Source organism: Archocentrus centrarchus, chromosome 16 (assembly GCF_007364275.1).
Source record: "Archocentrus centrarchus isolate MPI-CPG fArcCen1 chromosome 16, fArcCen1, whole genome shotgun sequence".
In the NCBI taxonomy this organism is placed as follows: Eukaryota; Metazoa; Chordata; class Actinopteri; order Cichliformes; family Cichlidae; genus Archocentrus; species Archocentrus centrarchus.
The window spans coordinates 11,779,659-11,796,644 of record NC_044361.1 but is presented as its reverse complement, the minus strand read 5'-3'; the positions used below and the strand labels follow the sequence as shown (position 1 = coordinate 11,796,644).

General features: G+C 43.4%; 1 protein-coding gene across 1 annotated transcript; it reads left to right on the top strand.

The window, feature by feature from the left end:
• The first annotated feature begins 641 nt into the window (after positions 1 to 641).
• On the top strand, positions 642 to 14,947 carry trhra (thyrotropin-releasing hormone receptor a). The gene is made up of 2 exons (XM_030750025.1): positions 642 to 1,539; positions 11,462 to 14,947. The coding sequence occupies exons 1-2, from the start codon at positions 733 to 735 to the stop codon at positions 11,900 to 11,902; spliced, it is 1,248 nt and encodes a 415-aa protein (XP_030605885.1). The 5' UTR covers positions 642 to 732; the 3' UTR covers positions 11,903 to 14,947.
• Positions 14,948 to 16,986: the final 2,039 nt, after the last annotated feature.

The following is a 16,986-nucleotide window of genomic DNA, read 5'->3' as shown; positions in this document are numbered from 1 at the left end:
ATTTATCCTATTACTAAATATCTATCATCTGTAATTTTCTTTTGGCATTTTCTGTTAACTTGCTATTAGTTACTTTTTACTTGTTGAATAAACAACCATTATCCTAGATTCACACTGTCATACCGTCCTTACGCCTTTTTTTGCACATAAATCCTGCGCAAGACATGTATGATATTTCCATCTGCAGTCACAAACAACATGACGTGTTTCACTGCGCCTATCAAACATACCAGCGTCGATATGAACGGCCCCGTGGGAGTCCACGGCTTGAGGAAGGAAAAAAAAAGTTTGTGGATCCATTTGTGCGTCAGCCTGTGACTTCACTGGGCTCGAAGGAGCAGAGATGCTCTGCAGGAAGCTCTCAGTCATGACTGTGTGAGCGGTGAGATAGGAGCGAAGCGCGGGGCTGCCTGCAACACCTCCTCTCCTCTGGCTGCAAACTTCAGGCAACAATCTCTTTATTATGTTTGAATGGGAAAAAACGCACTGGATTTTGATTTGATGGATTCTCGGTATCAGAAAGCTGGATGGACTTCACTGAAAAGAAAAGACAAATTGACTGGATTCTATGCGGATGAAATAAAGTTTTTAAAGGATTTGTAGAGGGGAGGGAGGGGGGCTCTTAGTTCATGCCGGGGCCCTGCACATTTTTGCAAAGACCGTGTAATGTATATTTTTGAATGCGCAGTGTAATTTTCTTTAAATTTCAGGGAGTTATAGCCCCCTCTTGTCATGGAAAACCTTACCATGGATAACATGACTGTGGAGAATGACACGTCGGTGCATGACAACCAGACCCTGGGCGTGTGGACTGACTATTCCGTTGAATACAAAGTGGTCAGCGTGTTTTTGGTGTCGCTGATATGTGGGGTAGGGATCGTGGGGAACGTGATGGTCATACTGGTAGTCCTGACCACCAAGCACATGCGAACTCCCACTAACTGTTACCTTGTGAGCCTAGCGGCGGCTGACCTGATGGTCCTGACGGCCGCCGGGCTGCCCAACATTACCGACGCCCTGCACGGGCAGTGGGTGTACGGCTACGCGGGCTGCCTGGGCATCACTTATTTCCAGTACCTGGGGATAAACGCGTCCTCCTGCTCCATAACAGCCTTCACAGTGGAGCGCTACATCGCCATCTGCCACCCCATTAAAGCGCAATTCTTATGCACTTTATCCAGGGCTAAGAAGATCATCATGCTGGTGTGGGCGCTAACTTCTGTTTACTGCATCATGTGGCTCTTTCTGTCAGACACTAAAAAGTTGGTCTATGACAACGTGGTGCTACTCAGCTGCGCCTACAAAGTGTCCAGGAGTCACTACCTGCCCATCTACTTCACGGATTTCACGGTGTTTTACGTGCTGCCTCTCATGCTGGCCACGGTTCTGTACGGATTGATCGCCAGGATACTTTTCATAAATCCACTGCCTTCGGATCCCAAGGACAGCACCAAGAAGTGGAAGAAGGAGACGACTCAGGGAGGGAGGATGATCAGCGCCAGCTCCTCCAGCAGCACCACGGCTGCGTCCCGCAGACAGGTTGTTCATTATCACCATCCCCGTAGCACTTTTCTGTGTGAATGGGGTTGTGGGGGGGCTCTATTTCTTTCTAATTAAAAACAAATTAGGTGACTCATTTCCTAAATCTTTCTCCTGCTTGTCTGCTTTTTGTCCAGAGAGAAAACCATTCAGACAATGAAATGTCTGAATGTTTAGGGTGACGCTGACCTCTAAAAAAAAGAAAAAAAAAAAAAAAAATCCAAACTGAGCTGTTTGGAATTTGGGAAATTTTGTGCAGCGTGAAATCTGGCATATGGGGGTGGGGGTGGGGGTGGGGGGTATTCAAAATGGGATCCTATATCCTTATAAAACAGTTCTTAAAAAAGCTTGAGAATTTGTGAAGCATCACCGTGATCAAACAAGTATTTGCTGTTTATATTCATTTATTTTTAGACCCGTTTCTCTGGGAAGAAGGACACAAACATAACACTGAACCGTGAACCTGCAAAAATGCATTCCACCAAATTTTGCTGGCTCTATAACTGTAAGATCAAATTGATCTTTTATGTCTTTTTATTCTTGTCTCCATGTGAGGGGGGTGAGAATTTGCAAACTCCAGCAAAAATCTCAAAAATCCTCAGCTGCAATTCCGTCAATGCTGCACCGATTTCGTTCGTGTCAGAGGCGGGGCTACTTTCTTAATTGTTGCATTTCACTAAGGCCGGTGTTGTGCCAAAAAGTGATCGTCTGCCAAAAAGTGATTGCCAGAAAATGATTGCCCATATTTAAACTGTTGTAAATGACTTGCTGACCTATAATCTGTGAAAAATATGTCAAACATATCTCTCGTGAATGATATCAAGTCATTTTGAGTAAGAAACAACATTTCTGTCACAAGTTAGAAGCTGAATTTAGTTTTTGGCAGCGACTTTTATATATTCTTTATTTATCAGGGTAAAAATTGCGATTGGCCAGATTTTTAAGGAGATATCTAGCCAAGAGGGCAGCAGAAATCAGAACAAATATGACATTACACTCTATAAAGATATTTTAAGTGACCAAAGAGGACTGGCTTTATTATAATGTATGTGCAATAATGCAGAGTCATAAACATATTTGAATAACAGCTCATTTCTTTATTTTATATCTAAGCCCTTCATAAATCCTATTGACTACACTCTATTCACCAATATAAGCAAAGACATTACACATAAAAGCACATAGAAACATCAAAAATCACTTTCTGGCAGACTATCACTTTTTGGCACAACACACGCGCACACACACACACACACACACACACACACACACACACACACACACACACACACACACACACACACACACAGCTGCAGTGAATGAATAGTGGCTTCGTGCTTTTCAGACACGTCTACAAGACGTGACAGATTTTATGTCCCTACAAACCTAGCAGACCTTCTCTCAGATGCTTTAAGTACACATACAGTAGGGCCCAGTGTTTGCACAGGGATTCCTGGAGGGGTATAGGGAAAATTCATATAGCTGAATGCAGCTTCTATTATTACTATTTAGTTTCTGGAAATTTCCCTTTAAGCTTCACAAATTATTTTTTGATATTCAGTCACTAAAGTACTAGCAGCACCCACTCACTGTCATGAGTTGTGTGGAGTGTAAATAAGGTTGGGTTCAGTCCATCCCTCTCCCTGCTGTGAAACAGAGGAGATCCAATAGTTGAAGATTAAAGAAGAAGCAGATTGTTCACTTAAATACTGGACAAAAATGATGAGACACAAGGATTTTCTGGAGGAGCTCATCCCTTCTATTTATCTTATCTCATCACACTACTGCACACGGTACAACTATTTCATGAACTGGCTTCTTTTTTTCTTTCTTTTTTTTTTAAAGAGTTTTGTGAATAAACCTGAATCCTCTAAAGGCAAAGACACACCACAGCAGACACCTAGGTAGACATCAGAGAGAGATGTTTGTTTATCAGATCAGGGGAAGAAGCCTTCCTGGAATGACAGGGGGTGTGGTACCCTGAGGGAGCTCCATGCTCTGCTGGATTCTCAAATCAGTTAACCTTAACTCAAATAGACTTTGTGGCCTTTTCACCATCAGTGCGGTTTTCATTCTAACACATTCCTGCAAAAATACAGTCATGTTTGTTTGTTATGGCCAGTATTCACAACTCACTGTGGACACAAGCAATGACCACTCCCTTCTACCACATACTTAGAAGAAGAAGAAGAAGAAGAAGAAGAAGAAACAGCCTTTATTGTCCCACAGAGGGGAAATTTGGGTGTAACAGCAGCCGCAGTTATTATAAATATAAATAAAAATATAATAATTCACACTATTAAGAAAAGAATATATATATATATAAAATCAACAAACAAGATTAACCTTAATACTACTAATAATAATAACACTATATACAATGTACATGATGTGCCTGTGTGTTGAACCTTAACAGGCCAGACTATTTACAGTATATTATATATTATCCTACATTGTGTAGGTTATTGTGGTTTTTGTTGGGAGCAGTGATGATTATAAAGTCTTACAGCTGCTGGGAGGAAGGATCTGCGGTAACGCTCCTTTGTGCATTTAGGACGCAGCAGTCTGTCACTGAAGGAGCTCTCCAGCTCAGCAACAGCTTCATGCATGGGGTGGGAGATCCTGTCCATCAGTGATGTTATTTTGGTCAGAGTCCTTCTGTCTCCCACAACCTGCACTGAGTCGAGAGGACATCCTAGGACAGAGCTGGCTTTCCTGATGAGCTTGTCTATCCTCTTCCTCTCAGCTGTAGACAAGCTGCTGCTCCAACATACTGCTGCATAGAAGATGGCTGATGCCACTACAGAGTCATAGAAGGTCTTCAGTAGTGTCCCCTGCACTCCAAAAGACCTCAGCCTTCTCAGCAGGTAGAGTCTGCTCTGACCCTTCCTGTAGAGCGCATCAGTGTTATGAGTCCAGTCCAGTTTATTGTTTAGGTGAACACCCAGGTACTTATAAGAGTCCACTATCTCAATGTCCACTCCCTGGATGTTCACCGGTGTCCGTGTGGTGGGTCTGCGCCTGCGGAAATCCACCACCAGCGCCTTGGTTTTAGCGGCGTTGATCAGGAGGTGGTTCCGCTGGCACCAGTCCACAAAGTCCTGAGTCCACTGTCTGTACTCTGAGTCATCCTCACCTGTGATGAGGCCAACTATGGCAGAGTCGTCAGAGAACTTCTGCAGATGGCAGCGTGGGGAGTTGATGGAGAAGTCTGCAGTGTAGAGGGTGAAGAGGAACGGTGCCAGCACAGTTCCCTGTGGGGCCCCCGTACTGCAGACCAGCCTGTCAGAGACACAGCCCTGTGTCCTCACGTACTGTGGGCGGTCAGTGAGGTAGTCCAGTATCCACTCGGAGATGTGGTGGTCCACTCCTGACAGTTCCAGCTTGTCTCTCAGAAGTCCTGGCTGGATGGTGTTAAAAGCACTGGAGAAATCAAAGAACATGATCCTCACAGTGCTTCCAGGCTTCTCCAGGTGGGTCAGAGCTCGGTGCAGGAGGTAGATGATGGCGTCATCCACCCCGATGCCAGGCCGGTAGGCGAACTGCAGCGGGTCCAACGAAGACGACACCATGAGGCGTAGATGGTTGAGGACCAGCCTCTCGAGGGTCTTCATTAGATGCGATGTCAGGGCTACCGGCCTGTAGCTGCTAAGATCCTTTGGATGTTTGGTCTTTGGTACCGGTACCACACAGGAGGTCTTCCACAGTTGTGGTACTTTCCCCAGCTTCAAGCTCAGGTTGAACATGTATCCCATGATGCCACACAGCTGATCTGCGCAGCACCTCAGGAGCCTGGAGCTGATGCCGTCTGGACCAGCAGCCTTTCGCACCTTGATCTTACGTAGCTCCTTCCTCACATGATGAGTTGAGAGGGACAAGATGGAGGTGGGGGATGGGGGTTGTGAGATGGAGTCCTCAGAAGTGAAGGGGGTGGGTGATGGCTGAGAGCTGAGAGGTGTGAGGTCCCAAGAAGAAGAAAGGTTGGCAGTCATTAAAGATGGTGGGGCTGACAGCAGGGGGGACTGTGCTGGGGGAGGGGTGGGTGGCTGGTCAAACCTGTTAAAGAACTGGTTCAGGTTGTTCACCCACTCTAAGTCTCCCACAACCCTAGGGCTTGGTTTGTGGCCTGAAATTGAGTTCAAACTCCTCCAAACCCCACTGATGTTGCTCTGCTGTAGCTGGTCCTCCATCTTCTTCCTGTAGATGTTTTTTCCATCCCTGATTTTCCTTCTCAGATCCTTCTGCACGGCTCTCAGCTCCTCCTTATTTCCTGATCTAAAGGCTCTCTTCTTCTCCTTCAGGAGAGCCTTTATTTCAGAGTTGATCCAGGGTTTGTTGTTTGAAAAACACCGTACCCTCCTGGTGGGCACAGTGTTTTCCACGCAGAAATTGATGTAATCAGTGATGCAGTCCGTGATGCTGTCGATGTCCTCCCCATGAGGGGCACAAAGCTCTTCCCACACAGTGGAGCTAAAGCAGTCTCTCAGAGCTTCTTCAGTCTCCTCAGACCATTTCTTCACTGTGTGTGTCACAACTGGTTCTCTGTGTACCAAGGGTTTGTACACAGGCTGGAGATGAACCAGGTTGTGATCTGAGCCCCCCAGGGGAGGCAGAGGTGATGAGCTATATGCCTCCTTGATGTTGGCATACAGTAGATCCAGTGTGTTGGTATTCCTGGTGTGGCAGGTGACATACTGGGTGAAGGTGGGGAGAGTGGAGGACAGGGAGACGTGGTTAAAGTCCCCTGAGATCAGAAAGAGGGCCTGTGGGTGCTGTGTTTGGAGTCTGCTGGTAGTAGCATGGAGGACATCGCAGGCTGCAGCAGCGTTAGCAGAGGGCGGCACATACACAGTTATCACAATAACATGTGAAAACTCCCGAGGAAGATAGTACGGCCTCATGCTAACAGCGAGCAGTTCAATGTCCTTACTGCAGAGCGTCTCTTTGATGGTTAGATGTCTGGAGTTGCACCATCTATCGTTCACAAACACAGCCAGACCCCCGCCCCTCTTCTTACCACTCTCCTTGGTTCTGTCGGCACGGATCAAATGAAAGCCGTCCATGTTTATGTGTGAGTCCGGGGTTAGCTCGGTTAGCCACGTCTCCGTCAGGCACATGAGGCTGCTCTCCCGGTAGCTCCTTTGATGTCGCGTTAGCGCCGCCAGCTCGTCCACTTTGTTGGGAAGAGATCTCACGTTTCCCATGATGATGGACGGGATGACGGGCCTGTACCTTCTCCCCTGGCAACGACGACCTATGCCCGCACGTCTCCCGCGTCTCTTCCTTCTCAGTTCGCGGGGAATATCGAGTCGTTCTGCAGGAGTAGGCACAGCGGAGCGCCCGATGGAGATCAGCTGGTCCCGAGAGTAAACAATAGGAGCGTGGCCCCTCTCGCAGTCTCCAAACATAAACACCATAAAAAGGGTAAAAAACAAAAACAAAGTTTTCCAGAAAAAAGTCTGCTCCATCATGAGGAAAAAGAGCAGAAGATACAGAAACACAAAAACACATCTAATACTAAACAAAATGAGAAAAAACACGGAATGAGTGCGGAGCTGCTGAAACTGGCTGCCTGCTCGCGCGGCGCCAGAAGCTCAAAAAAAAAAAACAAAAAAAAACCAAAAAAAAAAAAACCTACTTTACTGAGTTACCTAAATGTCAGGAGGAGCTAAGATTAGGCATTCCGCTCCCTGATGACACTTGCATTGCCCCTATCCAATTCAATTAGACTCACCTCACTGCAGCTGAGACAACACAACATAAATATGGATAAGATTTGATTCCATGCACGTTTAAACATCAAGATTTTCACCTGGTAATTAAATGAACAAATCCAGGCTTTGTTACATTGGGATTAAATATTTGATCAAGTTAGTTATTCAGCAATGACTATAAAATAAATAAACAGCAAAAAGTTTTTTCTAAACTTGCAAAACCAGCAGCATCACTGATTCACTGACATGTACTGTAGCATCAGTGCTGCCTTGATCAAGTACTACATCAATTGAAAAATGAATGGGTCAATAGTAGACTATTTGTCCCTTTTTCCCCCATGCTGAAAGCACAGTAAAAACTATCCAGTCCCTGAGAGCTGTACCACGAAGCCATATAAATGGGTTAGTGAGGTATTTTGAGCCTAAAGCTTGAGTTTTCAGTCTCATGAAGGTTGCTTATGCAGCACACCTGACCTGTTCCAGAGAAGCTTACTTCAGAGTTGTGTATTAATCAGCTGTACAAAGCACACATTTTCAATAATTATTTTCCTGATGATGCTCTCTATGAGTTACATAGATTCCTAGCTAATATATGCTGCATATGCAAATCTATTACACTTGCTTCATAGTATGATGAACAATACATCCTACCGACGCGCTACATCATCATCAGTGATTTGATGTGGGGTCACAGGGTGTTTTGGGTCTTTTGACAAATCAGACACGCTCACCCAGGTGACCCAACCAAAGTTGATTAACTTCAGGTGCTTGCTAAGGTCTACCTCAAATTCCCAGTGGGTTGCAGTGGTGAAGAGGCTTGATCTTGCTCTAGGTAGTCTATGGGGCTTCTCTCCAGCTTGAGGAATTTGATGGTCTTTGGTTTTTGGTGTACCTTGTTGGTGTTACTGGCACTGGAAATACTCTCAGCAACTTCCTAAAGAACTTTGTCATGACACCAGTGATACTGTCCACCTTCAAGGGCTGTTGGGCAGCTGCTGAGGTGATGTTCTAGGGTTCCTTTCCCTGAACAGAGGGGACAGGCAGGGGGTCTCACTTTTGCCCCAGATGTGGAGGTTTGCAGGACTAGATAAAGCAGCGTATACAGTCTGAACTAAAAACATGATGCAATCAAATGCTAGTTGTCAGATGTCAGACCAGGTGATCTTCTGCTGCACTGCACCTTCCCATTTAGTTCATGCTCACCATCCCCACCATTATGCAGGCTCGTACTTCCTCCATACCTGCCTGCACTTCCTCCTGCAGCACTCTGAACACTAGTTACGGGAAGAAGCCCAATCCTTGCATGCCCTTGTGGTATGAACCAAACCAGCTCCCTCTACTTCAGCCTTGACTGAGCCATCTCCAATGCTGTTTCCAAACTCCACTTCCTGCCTGTGCAGACCTCAATGCGTGCAGCTACCACCTTTGGATCCTTTGATTCTCTGTAATGCATAGCTTCCGGTACCCTTGACACCACGAACTCTTTAGTGAGACCAATGATGGGGTGTGTTAAGATGTGTCTTGTGCTATACAGAGCTGTGCTGCAGAGGCTATCGGGCAGGCCAAGCCATCTCTGCAAGTAGCTGCTGACCTTTCTCTCTAGGGCCTCAACAGCCCTCTGCTCTGTGCTGCTTTTTGTTTTTGTGTGAGTAACTCCACCCCAAAACACTTTCCAGAAAAGTAATTGACAAAAACCCACCCCACCAGTAAAAAGGTCAATCCATGCCTCGTATTATTTGCACCAATGTTCTAACAGACCTGCTGGCATTTTCACAGCTTTTAAGATCAAAAGGTTCTCAACTTAAATGATACCCCTAGAATATGGATACAAAATTATCAATGAAAAGTCTTTCTGATGACAGGCTAAAAATCTTTGAAGTCTGTCACATGTGCCCAAACTGATCTCACAACTCTTACTGCAAAGAGAAGATGGAACAAAAACAAAAATAAAACCCCAAACAACAAAAAAAAAAAAGATGCAAAGAATGTAGACAGACAGACAGACAGATAGATAGACAGATAGACAGATAGATAGATAGATAGATAGATAGATCCTAAAGGAAATTAAGGAAGGAAATTAAGGAGCTCGCAGGTGTTTCCACATTGGTGTGATAGTTATCGCCATTGCCTCTCAGCAAGAAAATCCTGGGTTTAGTGCAGCCCGGGGCCTCTCTGTGTGGACTTTGGATGTTCTCCCTGTGCCTGCATGGGCTCTCTCTCCAAGTAACCTTACAGGTTAGTTTAACTGGTGATTCTAAATTGGCTGCAGGTGTGCATGTGAATGGTTGTCTGTTTCTAAGTGCCAGCCCTGTGATAGACTGGCGACCTGTCCAGGGTGTACCCTGCCTCTCACCCTGTGACCGCTGGGATAGATTCCAGCCCTACCACGAACCTAAATTGGATAAGCGGAAGAAAATGGATGGTCACGGCTTTCTCAAAAAGATGGAACCTCAGACAAAAAACGTATTCTACGAAAACAGACCCAAAACCTGAAAAAACAGTCTTGTCAGTTTTAGATGTGAAATAAATCATGGCAGGGGTCTTTAAAAGAGTCTGTATCAGGAAGAGAGGTTCAATTTTGGGACTGAAGCAGGTAATATTCAGGTACTGCAGCCCCTTGTCTTATAACTTTTACCATTTCTGGCATCCTTTTCATGAAGACGTCCAAACATTGTGACGGTATCTTAGTTTTCTGGACCCACATTATCAAATTTGAGCACAAAGTTGTGAAGACAAAGGTAGAATTAGGCATTTGATAGCAACTGGGGACCCAGAATTTCCCTTCATCAACCTGGAAATTTCACAGAGAACACTGACTTGGTAACCTGAGCACATTTACTCAGCCCTGACATTCATGTTTTGGTCATAACAACTGTGGTTATTTCTTTCTACAGTAAATTACATATGACAGTATGGCTCTGCACTGGCAGCTTCTTGCCTTTCCATTTGCATGCATGAAAATCTTGAGGCTGAGAGGTGCAGCATGACCCCTAAGAATACAGATCAGAGAAGGCATCAATGACAACAGACGTGACATTGATGAAGTCGGACACAGCATGAAAAGGAGGAGTTGAGCTGGAGGTGGGTCACGTCCTATATGAGAGTTTGCCAGTTGGAAACACAGAAGCACATCAGCGGAACCACCGGCTGATGTGGGCTGACACTGAGATGAGCTGTTATGCAAATAAATTGTCCTGACAAATTTATATTTTTTCTATACAGCATTTTGAAGTTCAGTACGGGACAGCTTTCCTCTTCTAAATTAAAGATTGTGGTGTTTAAATATCGTGGTTAGTTCATCAGTGTGGGAGCGGGGGCACGATGATGCCACACGCAGCCCAAAAGTTATTTTTAATTTGTGGATCACAAAACATTTCAGTCATTCCCATCTACTCCAAGACATTAGATCAAATGAAGCTGAAATAAAGAGTAGCATAACCTTTTTTTTTTATTATCACCTTCATCTTCTTTGTAAACGAGGACACCTGATGTTTCACTGCGGTTTTAAATCTTTGAACACTTGCTGGAAATGTTGTCATGACTTTTAGATCATAGTGGGCTGTTTGTAATGACATTTCCCATGTCATGACAGCACGCTTTAAGCTTTTTGCGTGCCTTTTCAGGCAATTCCCACTGTGAAGGGATTAAAGAACCAACACTGGATGGGTGGAGGTGGCTTAAAGGCAGGAGAACAAAGGTTCACAAGGTCAGGAGGTAAACTGCGCTTAGTTTTACCTTTTTTTTCCTTTTTTTAAATTGTATTTTTTGTCTATCCACGTACCTGCCACTACCACCACTTTTAAAATGAATCCAGTGCCCTTACATAGACCTATGAATTAAAAAAAAGATTTCAGATTTTCTGGTCAACTGGTGACACCTATGGTTACTAGAACTGAATTGTACAGCTCACTGTGGTTGCTCCATCTCATTCTGTTACTGCCTGCAGCATTTAATTCTTTATCTTTTTCAAATTAGAGTTGTTTTTCATGTGGAAGTATTTGTGCTGTGCTCTGAAACCTGAAACAAATGGGCTGCTTCACAAAAAAAAAGCCCCTGCATGTTTCACCACTTAAGTGCTATTGAACAGGCCTGTGCAGTAGTATGATTTACTGTGGTTCAAATATACTTAATGAGCATCAAAAAACACTCCTGTAAACTTTTTTTTTTTTTAATCTTCTCTAACACGACTGATTTTTTTTGTTTACCAGGTGACAAAGATGCTAGCTGTGGTGGTGATCCTCTTCGCCTTGCTTTGGATGCCCTACCGTACCTTGGTGGTGGTCAACTCTTTCCTGGACAAGGCCTACTTAGACACCTGGTTCCTGCTCTTCTGCCGTCTCTGTATCTACCTAAACAGCGCCATCAATCCCATCATCTATAATGCCATGTCCCAGAAGTTCCGTGCCGCTTTTAAGAAATTGTGTCACTGTGGCCATCAGCGCATCGAGAAACCCGCTACCTACAGCGTGGCACTCACCTACAGTGTCATAAAGGACACATCCAACGGGGAAAGTCCTGACCATTTCACTACAGTCATGGACGAGCTCCACACACCATCTGATCAGTATGTACCTGCCAGCATCCTGCCAAGTGCCAAAAAAATGCCGTATGAAGAGCCTTCTCCATCGAGCAAGGATGTCAAGGCCTGACTGGAAACAAACTTTCCACTTAAAGGGGGTATCAGAGACAGCTGCGGGATTGATTCAGACATGTATTGAATATACAGGCAGTTCCACCTTAATTTGTCCAAGGTTTTTTCCTCTTGTATGTCTGTTTTATTTGACAACAGTTGCAAGTAGACAAATAGGATGCAACGAGATGAGCTGCCCTGTGCTGTAAGAATGATCAGGAACAGTCTGCAGAGAAAATCTCTGCTTATTTGTCTCAAAAACAGGAAGTATCAATTATTAATGCACCTCAGCCACATGATGTAATACTGAGACACCTTTTGTATAAACTTTACTATAAGCTTTACACTATAAACTTGCATGACACCGATTTTTTTTTTTTTAGTGAATATCATAGGTCTGTGTGATAATAGCCTTGCCATTACGGACCTTTACAGCAAGTTTAAAACGATTTTAGCTGTCTACCTTAACTCTTTGTTCATTCCCATTAGTCTGATCGTGCCACTTTCAGCCACAGCAGGCAGCGGTTTTGAACAAACAGCTCTCACTCCACACTACCTGCTCAGCACGAAACAGCTGACAGATTTAGCGAGCGCTGCTGGTGAACACAGTGGACATTCAGCAGATCAGATATTCCCCCGGGGACCCCCAGATACCTAACATTTAAATTAAATTTGCCAGCTGATCAGAAGCATTTTCACTGCCTGCAAACAGGCAAAAAAAAAAAAGAAGTAATTCCATAGTGTGCCTCAAACACCCCCCTTTTCACTAGTTTCTTCCCTTAGTAACAAACAGTACTTAAATAGAGCTTAGCTTCAGACATGTTTTAATCGTTAGTGGCAGAAACACACACTTAAAGTGGACATTAACTCATTTTTATTCCATTTTCTTAACTGCTCGTCCAATTCAGGGTTGCATGCTGCTAGAGCTTCTACCAGCTGTCATAGGGTGAAAGGCAATGTACACCCTGGGCAGGTCTCTAGTCTATTGCAAGGCAATTGCATAGAGACAGACCACCATTCACACCTTCGGTTTACACTTTTACACATTTACACTTTGGTTGATGACTTGCTGTTAGTCTAATGGCAGGCTGATGTCTCTGTGCATTCAGTGGACAGATATGGTCAGGGATGTGTGGTGCAGGGGCTCATGTCTTATTATTTCTCTTGTTAATGTCACTCACAGGGCAAGGCAGCATTCAAGAATAAACTGCGTTTATTCATAGTAGGAAGATGTGAACCATCCACCATGATGTGCAGTCATGTGGGACTAATGTCAAACTAGCAACACACCAGTGAGAAACTAAAAAAAAAAACAAAAATAAATGGTCTCAGTAGGGTGGATGACCACATGCCACCACAGCAGCTTCAGCGCTCCTTAGCATGTGGTTGTCCACCCTCTCATTTGGTGTTTTGATGATGATAGTAAAGAACACTCCATAAAACATCTCCCATAGTAATCCTATCAATTTCATACTCAATTAAATTATTCATTTAAATTATTATTATTGATTATATGACCATAAGTGCCCTGTGGATGGATGGGAGGTTTCTCTTCCTGGAAGAGACCACTTTCACCGGGACAGAAACATTTCCTTAAAAGGGATAAAGGCGATCTTGAGTTTTCAGAGGACCTCTAAATGGTGTGTTCCCAGTCGAGTCCCTCAACACTGATGTCATGTCCTTTAATTTATCATTACACATTTTAGATGGAAAGTTTAAGTGCTTTTGCTGTAAAGTAACATTATTTTGTGTAGTATGTACAATATTAGACTGGCTTGAAAAAGTTTTGTTTCTGTGTTGGAACAGCATAGAACTGACCACATGTATATCAAAGTCCCATGATAGATGTTTATATTTTTTACATTACCCAGCCCTACAGGATATCATTTTACCAACCCTACTGTACACAGGTTTTACAAATGTCTTTTCTCTTTGCTAATATACCACCAGAGGCCCTGTAATTCAAATAAATCCAATATGCATGACATTTTAGTCTTGCTGCTACAGGGAAAGCAAAAATATGGATTTAATTGAGCTTTTAAAAATAGGTCTAAGTATAAGAACGACTTAAACTTGTTTTGCCAATTTAAAATCTTCTGAAGTTTAATGATCTATGTGTGGATTTTAAACTTAACAGTGAGAGACACACACCAAAGTCTTATGTTGGATAACTGCTGTGGACTCACTGTGGAGAGCCTGTGTGGGTCAGTGGCCGGTGTATCGATATGAGATAGAAGAGTGTGCAGCTCAGATATGCAGAACGAGAGGCTGTTTGTTAAAGGGTCCAATAGCTGTCATGACAGTAATTCACTGAAACTGCAGAATGCAGCACATTTTTATCTGCTCAGCAAAACCCAAGAGAGCAAAGGTGTAAATAGATCACAACAAAGTGCCATACCTGAGTTGGTGCAATCCACACTATGTATATAGCTCACACCCGGCTATTAAAGGACGGATCTTCTAGTTCTTTGAGCTACATGTACAGTGTGTGTAAGCTAAAGATGTGTCAAGGGGATGTATGAGAAAGGAACTCCGTGAGAGGGACCTTTTTCACGCTAAAGCGAAGGCTTTTTCTGTCAATATTGTCAAGTTGCTTGAAATTGATTGTGCAGTGCAATGTGAAATTCAATGGGTATTGTGTTTTCAAATTGTGGCAGCAAATGCATTTTTTTTTTTTTTTTAAATAATTGCTCATTTTGATCTATTGTTCCATCAGTGTGTTTGCTATCATTTCACACCAGCGGGTGAGGGCTAAACACAAGTAGAAGAAGAAAGTGAAGAGAAAAAAAAAAAATTAAACGGTTGTAGTAGTTGTAGTGTGATGTACCACTTATTTGTACAATTTTCAATTTCTCCCTTTGTTCTCAGTTGAAGCATATTTAATTTTTTTGACAAACAGCTGTGATGGATACTTTGTGTTCTGCGCTGTCAGGAGCATGAACGCAGGCTTTTGTGAAGTCCTACCTGATGAGTTTCTATCTGATGCAGTGTTTTTGTGCACGCTCCTGTCTGGAGGTCGCTTTTCTCTGCTGTAGCTGTTTGATGGCTTGCTTTGTATTTTGTAACGTTCTTTGTCAATAATAAATACAGATGACAATTACACCACCTTGGAGATGATGCATTATTGATACCTTGGTATATGTGCTCTTGTTCCCAATTCTCCACAACTCCACCAACATCTCATTACCAGGAGCCATTGAAGAAAGTGCCTCATCCAAGACGCTGTCATGAGTCAGGCGCAGATAGCTCTGTGAGCTGCGATCACACCAAGGACATCAATCACAGGTGTTGATTGCTTGGTTCTGAAATCACTCACCATGTGATGGCCCGGCTTGACACGAATTCCTCTCGCTGAAACTATCAAAGCCTAAATGTACACAAAAAGAATAATGTGCCGCCCATGTAAAACGAATGTTTACTGTTGGTAATGTCTCTAAATATCTGATCCATCAAACCTCCGTCAATTTTGTTAAGTGATAATGCTACCACTAAAGTGTATCAGTAATTCCTCCTGCACCGTTATAGAGCTGGAAAGAGCTTAATGTGCTGAGAGAGGATGTCCCTGGTACATAGAGGTACTATTTACTGACTGGCTGACTGCATTTCATCAGCTGCATGCACTCTAGCTGTAATCTGAATGCCACACAATTGTTTTCACAAATGCATGTGAAGGCCTCCCGGGATTAAACCAGGGATCTTTCATGCAATAGGTGAATGTGTAAACAATTACACTATGGAGCCACTGAAAGTAAGAATGATGTTATTCATGAATGGAGAGATTGTTGTAACTGCACAAGTGAGATGATTACAACTGATGCGTGAATTCTGAGATGTCTACCAGCTCATCCCTTCTTGTTATTTTATCATGGCTCTAGTTGACTTTTCTTGTCAGGCCAAAATGATTATCAGGGCACTGGTAAATGTCCCAGTGCTCCAGATGGGCAATCTGCCATGGAATGTTTCAAAAATGAAAATGTGCTTTTCAGGAACCATGCACTCAGGCTCATTTTCTTCACCCTGCAGATCTGTCCATTTTTGACCTGACTTGTCACTAGAAATCTGCTTCACTTGTTGATTGTTGCCTGAAATGTGCTCTAAGCATGTTTAACTAGAAACTAACTGTGACCAAACAGGGAACTGCAAAAGAATGAGTTTCTTTTCAGAGAAATGAAAGTGAACTAAAATACATCACTAAAATTTTGTGAGATCATTGCAAGCAAGACCTCTGTCCTTTTTCACGCCAGCTGCTACTTCAGTTAGCATTCAAGCTGCTGCAGTTTGCATACTCTGCCACATCCCAAAATACAAAACAAACTATAGCAACGTGAGCCTTATAGCTCAAAATTGCAAAGTAAAACTGGCAGACTGGGCCGATCAAGGTTCAGTCGCAGTCCCAGAACAAACTGAGTTTATTTGGGAACACCTCTCTAAAGTTGTTTGAGTCTGCACCTGAGTAGTAAAACTGTGCTAACACATGTCCAAATGAATCTCAGCTAGGGGGTAGATGAGTTTAATTTACGGTGAATAAAAAATGAAAGTGTGGAAAAATGACCTAAAACAAATGCTGAGATCAGATTATTACAGGGTGCAACAATTATTTCGCTGCATCTTTAACTGACTGCCACATTATATTGTGCCCCCCCCCCCCCCCCAAAAAAATTATATTATATATCAGACAGCATATCAGACTTTAGCCATGTAAGCAGTGTGGCCTCACAGTGACACTGTTCCAGTCTGCTGACGTTTCTGTAATGATGGATTGCCTTAAGATTTTGTGCATGAATCCCAGAGGATAGTTGGTGGTGGCTTTGATGATTGCTGGTCTTTTTATCTTGTGCCATCCTGAGGTTCACATACGTGGCTCTTTGTGAAATGGCTTGGCAGCTTTTGAATGGATTCCCATAAACTTTTCTACAGACATTCACGCCTACTTAGGATAAATTATTATCACTCCAGTTCAAAATTATATCTTGTTCAATAATTTAGCTCATCATCTATTCCACTGTACTAAAACAGTGAATATGGTGAATTGCGGCCAGCATGCTAGAGACATGTTGCCACACAGATTTTAACATTTCTCTGTGCACATGTAGAGTTTCATAG

Coding starts and splice junctions, on each gene's coding strand:
- trhra (XM_030750025.1), top strand. CDS start 733: ATGGAAAACCTTACCATGGATAACATGACTGTGGAGAATGACACGTCG. Junction 1,540..11,461: donor CGGCTGCGTCCCGCAGACAG/GTTGTTCATTAT, acceptor TTTGTTTACCAG/GTGACAAAGATGCTAGCTGT.